General features: G+C 58.6%; 1 protein-coding gene across 1 annotated transcript in view; it reads right to left on the minus strand.

Annotated features, from left to right (window-relative positions):
• Window positions 1-515, minus strand: part of GPR182 (G protein-coupled receptor 182) — a 1214-nt gene extending 699 nt beyond the window's left edge. The window contains exon 1 of the mRNA XM_004692428.1: window positions 17-515. Coding sequence (XP_004692485.1) covers window positions 17-515 — 499 coding nt within the window. The remainder of the gene's footprint in view (window positions 1-16) is intronic.
• Window positions 516-9348: the final 8833 nt, after the last annotated feature.

Raw genomic sequence — 9348 nt, forward strand, 5'->3', positions numbered from 1 at the left:
CCGGTAGGGGAGGGACCATGGGGGGGGCGGCGCTGGCGCGGCCCGGAGGGGGCGGCGCGGGCCAGGCCGAGGTAGCGCTCCACGCTGAGGCACACCAGGAAGAAGACGCTGCTGTACATGCTGGCGAAGTAGAGGTAGTGGGCGAAGCGGCAGAAGAAGCTGCCCCAGAGCCAGGTGTAGTCCAGGGTGACCTCCAGCATCCACACGGGCAGGGACAGCACCAGCGCCAGGTCGGCCGCCGCCATGTGGAGGATGTACAGGCCCGGCGGCCCCGCCCGGCCCGCCCCGCGCCAGCTGACGCCGATCACCAGCAGGTTCTCCACCAGGCCCACCACGAAGATGGCCAGGTAGAGGATGAACAGGGCCACGCGCTTGGCGTCCTCGCTGAGCTCCGGGGTGCACCCGGGCAGCGTGTGGTTCAGGAAGTGCAGCAGCTCCGTCCAGTTGTGGATGTCGCCGAAGGTGTCGGGCAGCCCCTCCAGGGGGCCGGGCCCCGAAGTCCCCTGGGCCGACATGGGGACCGGCAACTACCTGGCCGGGAGGAGAGAGGGTTGGAAGAGAAAGGAGACCCCAGCCAGAAGCCGCGACCCCCAACCCAGGTAGGAGGCCCCTGGGGCCAGGGGACCTCGGGGAAGAGTCTCGGGGAGAGGCGGGGGGCAAAGTTCAGCTTCCGCACTGTGGGTACGTTGTACCCACTCGCCTGCCAGCTTTGGCCCCGGGCAGAGATGCTTTGTTGAGGTTCTCCACACTGGGGGAGACCAGAGCTCTCTGCACCCAGTGAGATTTCGTCCCAGCTCCTTTGGTTCCACCCCGTTTCCAGCCGCAGGTGGTCACCCCCCGTCCCCGGTGCTGCACCCCTCTGGCCTCCATGTGGGCTCTCCTCGGGGGGCTGCTGTGTTCGCCTCTGGGCCGTGGGTGTGGGACACACGCCAGCACATACGCGCACACTCCTAACTCCTCAGGAGCATCTGAGGCCCTGCAGGATTCAGGCCCCTGGGCCGAGCCCCCTCCCCTGAGAGGGCAGCACCCACCTGGGTTTCCCTTGGGGGCACTGGAGGGCGGGTCTGGGCTGCTGGCGCTGTGAGGAGGCTGCGGGTCGGTGGCCGGCGGCTTCGCTGTGGGCTTCGGGCCCCCCCTCATCCAGGAAGTTGCGCCACTGGCTGAAGCTCTGTGGAGAGGGTCTGTTTGTCCTGTTTCTCCAACCCAGTGAGAGGGGAAGTCAGCAGAAGAGCGGGTGGTGTGGCGGGAGGGGTGTGCGGGGGGCCGGCGCCTCCCTCACCACCACGTGCGCTTTCTCCTTGGAAACCACAGTTCTCTCCTCTGCAAAATGGGGACAACAGTGTCTATGAACGGGCTCGTCGCGGGGCGTGAGCGCCTCACGCACCAGGGTCTCCTCTCTCTGGGTCTTCCTCTCGCTCCCGGACTGCGGCCCCGGCTCCCTGGCGGGTGCCAGGCCTGGAGCTCGGCAGCCCTTAAGCTCCCGCGCTCCGTCCCCCTGGCCCGTCCCTCTCCTCCCCACCTTCTTTTTTTGTGATCTGAGGTGAGAATCTGGGGGTAAAGGCTGAATGTGGGGGGACGGGGACCTATCAGGGGCTGTCTGGGTAGAGAGGAGAGAAGACAGCTGTGTCCCCGGTGACTCCGACTTCTCGTGAACAGAGTGCGTGCGTGTGTGCGTGCGTGTGTGTGCGTGGGTCCGAGTGCATGTGTGTGGCTGTGTGGCTGCACACGTAGGTGCACACGTGTGTGTGCGCATGTGCAATGCATGTGTGCACGTGCACGTGCGTGTGTGCATTAGTGTGCACACCCGCAGTGTGCGTGTGTGTGTGCGTCTGCGCGTGAGTGTGTGTGTGAGTGCGTGAGTGGGCGCGTGTGCACAGGAGCGCGAAGCGAGCCTGCAGACTTGTGTTGCTGTCCACAGAGCTGCTAAGTGCATGCCCGCCTCAGTTAGCCACTTGATCCCTGAAGCACCGGGAGGAAAGACGGGTCCTCATCCTCTGCAAGGTCAGGGGGTCCTGCGGCTGCAGACCCCTGCTGGGCCCTTGTTTTGTAGGATGTAGGATGGAATTGTTGGTGGAGGGGGTTTGTTTTGTTTTAAGATTTATTTAATTTACTTATGCACACAAGAACTGGGGGACAGGCCGGAGGTGTGGGGGTGAGAGGACTCCCCAGAGACAGAGTGGGGAGCAGAACAGGCAGATCTGCTGAAAACCACTGCTGAGGGGGCAGCGGGGAGACAGGAGGGGTCTGCTGCGCCCTGTGAGTCCCTCCCTGGCGGGGGGTCGAACTCATGCTGCAGCGGCTGCGGACAGCTTGCAGTGCTGAGACTGAACCCCTTACGCCCCCAGGGAGGCCCTGGAGATTCGGTATGTGAATTTATTGCTAGAACTCCCATCACAATGTTAACCATTCTAAAGTGAACAATTCAGTGGCATTTAGTACGTTCACATCATTGTGCCAACTCTCTATCTAGTTCTAAAATATTTTCATCTCCCCAAGAGGAAACTAAGCACTCCTTCCCTGTTGCCGCTTGTCCCCCACACCCGGCAACCACCATTCTGCTTTCTGTCTCTGCGAATCTGCCTACGATATTTAATATAAGTGGAGTCATCGATTATTTTTATCCTGGCTTTTTTCCACTTAACATACTTTTATTATCTCTTCCCCTGCACTATATACACGGGAGCATGTTATCTGTATGCCATTCATTCCTTTTTGTGGCAAAGTAATATTCCACTGTATGGCCACACCACTTCTGTTTATCCATTCAAGCAGGGATAAACAGATTTTACTGATTTACTGTGATAAAATAAACATAGCTTCAAAGGCATTCACTCAGTACATTCACCAATTAGCATCTCCATGGGAGAAGCTATTCTTAATTTTGTGGTTTTCTTTAAGCCTGCTATAGGAAAGCTGTTTCTCTATTAGAGCCCCAACACCAAATGTGTAGGGTTCTCTCCCTGCCCCCACCAACCATTTTTCCAACTTTCCAGACACCAGCTGGGTGTTTGTTAAATTGAATCATTTAACTCAATTCTGACATCATCCACCTGGAACTGCATCAGACTCCACAGGTTTAAAGGTTCAACCCCACAAGCTTTCTTCACTTTGGATGGACAGGTCCCCAGCGTCTCTACACATCTATTCAGCATGGAGATAAACTTGGGGGTTCCCACATATCTTCCTTACTTTTGGGTAATTTACAGGAAACTTTGGGAAACTTTTCCTGCTTTACTATAGATTACAGATGATTAACCAGATTAAAAGAGGTACTTAAAGAGGGAGGGGGCTGGGAAGGGCCCTGAGTGTCTGTCCCCACGGAGTTGGGGTACACCCCGGCCCCATGTGGATACAGCGACCAATCTGGACACTTTACCAGCCCTGTCATTTAGGGACTTCATCACTAACTTGATCTCCAGCCCCTTGCCGCTCCAGGGAGGGTAGGTGTTGAGGTGGAAATTCTAAACTTCTAAGCAGGGCTTGGTCTTTCTGGTGACCAGTGCTGACCCTGAAGCTCTCTAGGAGCGGGCGGGATCCTCAGTAGAACAAAGCATCCTCTCCTCACCTCTAAGCTCCCAGGGATCCAGGAGCTCTGTGAGATGAGGCCACACCTCCCTCCCCAGGAGCTCAAATGGCCGGAGGAGCTCTGGAGGGCTGGGCCAGCTACAGATTTCTTATCATGTCACCCCTCAGGCCCTTTGAGGTGGAGAACCTGCCAGAAGAGCTGCGTGATGTAAACTCATCCATGAGTACTTGGCCTTTTCAGACAGCCCCGCTCGCTCCCCCGCCCCCTTCGGCTTCTCAGTTCCTATTTCTGGGCATCTTTGCTCCGTAGTGAGCGGCCTAAGGACCTTCAGTGAGCGGCCTAAGGACCTTCGCTGCCTGTCTGCGCCTTCACCCCTGCAGGTGGAGGCTGTGCGAAGCCAAGCACTCTCCAAACAAGACCCTGCCTCCCTCCTGCCTCTCTCCTCTCCCAGGGACCCCATCCCCACCGCAGGGACCCCATGCCGACCCAGGTGCTGTCAGCCCTTTCAGACTGCCTTGGGCTGCGCATGTGTCTTGGGTCTCCGAATCCCGCATGTGGGAAGCACCCCTGCACCTCACCTCCACCTGCAACCTGCCCCCCCCCCATCCAAAGTGTGGCTGTGCCAAGAGGAGATGACTGGCTCCTTCTGGCAAGGGCACAGGGTGGCGATGGGGATGCTGTTCGCTCAGGAAAAAGTGATCACTCAGCAGTTCTCACACGGTTGTTTTCTTGGTGGGGGAGGGGGTGTGGCGGGAGTGAGGCTGGGAGGTTGGGAGAAAGGGTGCGGGGCTCCTCGCCAGCCTTGGGGGCCTTAGGGGTGGGGACAAACAGTTGTGCTGTAAGCACAGGCGCAGCAACATTGAAACAATTCCTGGAAATTTACTTTCTCCTTCCTCCTCCCTCCACTTTTTTCAAAAAAGTGTAGACAAGACAAGACATTGCAATCAACATCAGAAAGGAAGGAAGGTGCCAGGGAGGGGATGGGAGGCACAGATAAAGGGGGACTGCTCCCTGTGTGGGTGGGGGGGCGCAGGCTCCTCTTGGCTCTGGAGGGAGGCATGGGCCAGCGCCCCGGAGTCCTCTTGTTTGCTGGCCTCGGGTGGTCAGGGCAGGTGGATTGTGCGCAGGTAAACGCCAAGGGTCTGAACGAGGTCCCTCCCATCCGCTGCCCTCAACTCCCACAAGGTCACGGGCTCAGACATCAGGTCTGCCAGGCCCCGCCTGGAGCTGGTCTGCCCAGCAGGGCTCCCCCGCCTTCCCGTAAGGGACGCGGACACTGGCCCTGTCCTGGGTGCTCTGCTCGGCTCTTCCCTATACACTCTTCGCCGAAACTCACCATTAGCACTGTGGACCAGCCCTGGCTTTGACAGTGTCTTGTCAACTGTGACAGGCAAATCGCAACACCCTCTTGTGAGTGTAAAGCAAAGCGGAAGCTCCTTTTCAGGTCAGTGTGTGGGACCCGGGAGGTGGCCTGTGGCCCGTGGCCGGCAGCAGCACGCGCGGTCTCCAGGGCGAGGAAGCTGCCCTTCTCGGGAGCCCCAGGCCTGTCGCCTCCCGACGCCAGCGCCACCACCAGCCATTTTCTCGCCCTCTCGGCTGGACCAGTCCCAGTCCTCTTCATTGAGTTGTCTGAGTCGTGTGCTTGTATGCAGAAGGTCAAGAAAATCCCCAAACACCGCTCTGAATCTCAAGACAGATGAAGCGCCAGAAATAGCTACCATTGACTGAACGCTCACTGTTTGCCAGGTACAGGGCCAGGGGCTTGGCGCATGTCACCCCACTTAACCTCATCACAGGCTATCAAGAAGGGTCCCGAGGGAAGAGGCACAGAGAGGTCAAGCAGTTGCCCAGTCACCCTGGCAGTGGTTCAGTGAGGGATCGAGCGGGTTCTCGGCCAGCATCCTGGCTTTGGGCGGGCTGTGAGCACCCTGAAAATGACTCTTGTCTGTTGTGCTAAGTTGTTTTTTGGGACTTAGAACCTTCCTAGATCCCCAAAAGGTTAAAAAGGATCACTCTAGGGCCCTCCCTGGTGGCGCAGCAGGTTAAAGCACAGCACTAAGAAGCTAAAGCCACTTCAGCATGGCCAGGGAGGTGACCCCATGGCACGGCAGACCTCTCCTGACCCACCCGCTGCTCCCCTCAGCTGTGTACTACCTTGATCCACCTATTCTGCTCCTCGCTCTGTCTCTGGTGAATCCTCTTACCACCCCTGCACCTCTGGCCTGTACCCCAGCTCTGTATGCATAAGTAAATCTTTAAAAAAAAAAAAAAAAGATCACTCACAGAGCCTCTTATGGACAGGGGCTTGGATTAAAAAAATGGGGTACAATCACCATTTCATGGAGGTGACTCAGCCCTGGGAATTCTGGGAAATTTCTTGAAGTCCCCTTCAGGGGGCCACGAGACATGGGGTGGTCTGGGGAGCAGGATGAGAAAGGGAAGGTGAACAGGCTCTGTGGGGGAGGGGTGGTACCCCATAAAGTTCTCAGAGGCTGAGTGTGGCACGAACATGCGGCCACGTTGTCCAATGGAGAAGGACAGAGACGGAAAGGCCCAGCGCATTCTCCCAGGGAATGCCTTGGCTCGCCCCACCCCCAAACTTTCCTGGGGGGCTCTGTGAGTGAGGGATAGCTCCTGCTGATCCCACACTTGTTAGGTTTTGCACACATTTCTGCTACTGTGTGCTGGACAGAAATTCCCTGTGAATTTGGGGCCCCGAGCCTCCTTTATGTTACAGCACAGAGAGGTACACCCCAGAACCACCAAACCTGCCCGCTCTAAGTAAGTTCTGCCATCCACAACATCAAGTGAAAACAAGTAAGGCCTTTAATGGAAAGGACTTTAATATAATGAGTGTGCAATACAGAGGAGACAAAGAATATAGTTTGTGAGTCAAACACCCAAGGTGACCCATCCCCTCGTGGGTAAAAGTCCACCCAAAAGGGACTCCTCAAGGGGACGCATGCTGTCCAAAATGTTAGAAATGATTGTCCTAAAAGGGTCTCCTGGGGCCCCAACATTCTAAGTTTTCCGTGTTTGATGAAGACGTGGGTGCTTAGGCTCTGGGGGAGTTGCGGGCGTCCCGGCGCCATCTTGATTCTCCTTGCGCATCATAAGATGAGGTTATTGAGGCTGTAGGGACACAGCACGCGGCAAGTATGGCGAGAGAGGAGGGTGCCACCCACTTCCCCACCCTCCCTCTCTGCTGGACGTCAGCCACTGCCCGCGACAGGCCGCGGGCCGGCAGCGCCCACCAGGCCGCAACCACAGCTTCAGGCTTACGGGGCTCCTGGACCGCTGTGGTTCCTCCCCCCGCCCAACCAGGGGCCCTCGTAGCGCCTTGGGGAAAGCTTCACGAGGTTTGGCCACGGCCCCAGGAGTTCCGTCCTAGTGTCGGGAACTTGAGGCCAATCAGGCCCCCAGCTACGACCTCCTGAGGGGCAAACCTGTGGGGGGCCGGGGGCGGGGCTGGCCAGGACGCAGGACGTGACCGAGGCCAACGCCGACCCCCAAAGCTCCGCAGAGCGTCTCTCCTGGGGAGGAGGCGAGGCCGAGTCCCTGGGCCTGGGCAGGGACGCGCACCCCAGCCGTCCGGACCCCCATGCAAGGGCTGGAGACTCGTGCCGGCTGCTGTGCAGGTGTGTCTGGGCGTCAGGCGCCGGGCAGCGCTAGGCACCTCAACCCTGGTCCTTGCCACTTACTACCCTCTCTGTTGTCACTGCTCTGGAGGGGCCTGTCGCGCTGGCCCGGCGCCCTAATACGCAGTGGCACCTGGGGCTGTGCTGAGATGCCCCCTGGTGGCAACAGATGTGAACAGCGGGCCCAGGCGGCAAGTCACAGAGTCACCAGCAGGGGGAGCGGCTCCCCGCCGGCCTTAGGCTCATGCCGCGGGAGGCGCCTCCCTGCCCGGCCTCTTCCGTTATTTAAGAGCAGAACTTTGGTAAACGCCCCTCCCGGCTCGCTAGTCAGCTCTTAGGCCACCCCTTTGGGAGGAGGGGTGCCAGCCCCGCCAGAATGGGTGCCGTGAGGCCCAGCCCCGCCCTCTGCTGAGGGACAACTCCCTCTACGCAACCCCTTTACCGCCCCCCCCCACAAGTGGGCCATACCCTTCCCCTTATGGGGTGTTGGCTCTCCCTAAACGGGTGAGGTGAAGACATGGCAGCACTGCTCAAGTTCAGTCTTTTCTGCCTCTGGAGTCTCAGCGGCTGCGGTTCAGGGCAGTGTGGGTGTGGCTGGGGCAGGGGAGGCTGGGGGGGAGGGCTGAGGGCCTGTGAGGTGACCTCTGGGAATGCTGGTGTGAGTCCTCTCAGCAGCTCCATCTCTCCCTCCCGTTTCCTGCCTTGAGGACAGACACCCCTTTACCACCCACAGTACCTTTTACCCCAGAACACTCCTTGGCAGGGAGAAAACTTAACCTTTCCTTCTAATCCTGGAGGGGGCTGAGAGACTCGGTTTGTCCAGAGCGGACCTGTGGGCAGCGCCAGGGAGGACAGCCAGGATTTCCCGGGTCTGCCTACAAATGGCTGACCAACTACAGAGTTACCCTGTGTGCCTGTGGTGGGGAAAGCCGGGGTCCCACAGGAGGGCTTTGCCTGCCCAGGGCTCAGTGGGCTGTGGGCCGGGCGGCCGCGCGCGGATGCGGCAGCCGAGTGCAGCGAGGGGAGGGGCGCCGCTGGCAAAGGTTTATTTTGGGGGCCGGAGTCGAGGGCCCGTGTCGTCACTTGTAAAAAGTCCAAAGAACGGATTTGGTCAGAGAGGAGTTCTAGAAACTCTCATGAGGACGGAAACGAATATCCCACACCAATCGTTGAAGACAGCCACAGGCACAGACTTCCCGAGTGAGGGCCTGTGGGTGTCTGTGGCCCTGGTGGCCCCTGTGGGATGAAGATCCATTTGGGGGCTATGGAGAGTGGAGGTGACCCTCCAGCTTCAGGGGCCATCTCAGCTGACCTTGGCTAGCAAGGGGTGTCCTCAGCGGGTATCCTGGCAGGAGACACAATGACTGTTTGTTTTTAATCTTAAAACTGCATTTTCATGGTTCTTTTGGCCTTAAAAGAAAGTTTGATCCCCGGCCAGGGAGTGACCCCCAGGGCGCAGCAGACCCCGCCTGTCTCCCCGCTGCTCCCCTCAGCAGTGTATTTCCTCGATCTGCCTGTTCTGCTCCCCACTCTGTCTCTGGTGAACCCTCTCACCCCTGCACCTCTGGCCTGCACCTCAGTTCTGTGTGCATAAATAAATGAACCTTTAAAGACAAGAACAAACGTGCCCTGAGTTCTGGGAGAAGATGGGGGCTGGTGCAAGTCCGGAGGCTGCGGGGAGGATCCTGGAAGACCTTCAAGTCCTTCAGAGCTCTGGCATCAGCCTCTGGATTCTAATCCGTGCCTCTCAGTTCCAAAACAAGGGTTTCATGTTGCCTGTGTCTCCTGTTTTTTCACAATGTAATTTACATTTTACACACACACAGAGCCAGACACACCAAGCAGAGGAAATCCAGCACCACTGACCCCAGGCGGCCTCGGTGGGTGGCCTGACTTTGGGCTCTCCCCAGGGGTCCATCCCTGAAGTCAGATCTGTGAGGAGCTGGACTCGTGCAGGGCCCGCCAGGGCTGTAGTGAGACAGGACCGTGACCCAAGTGGACGTTATCGCAGTGCTAGCTGGTCTGGGGAGCAGCAACGCCACTGAGGGAGTCAAAGGAGAGCAGGTCAGTCTCACCCGCCTCAGCCGGGCCCTCGCCTGCGCTCAGGCCCCTTCCTGGGTGGGAGCGGGCCCAGGTGAGGCACCTGTGCAGGTCTGGAACCCGCCGTGGGCCCAGGGATCTTCC

The sequence above is a fragment of the Condylura cristata genome, unplaced genomic scaffold (assembly GCF_000260355.1).
Source record: "Condylura cristata isolate star-nosed mole 26May11 unplaced genomic scaffold, ConCri1.0 scaffold00034, whole genome shotgun sequence".
Taxonomy (NCBI): Eukaryota; Metazoa; Chordata; class Mammalia; order Eulipotyphla; family Talpidae; genus Condylura; species Condylura cristata.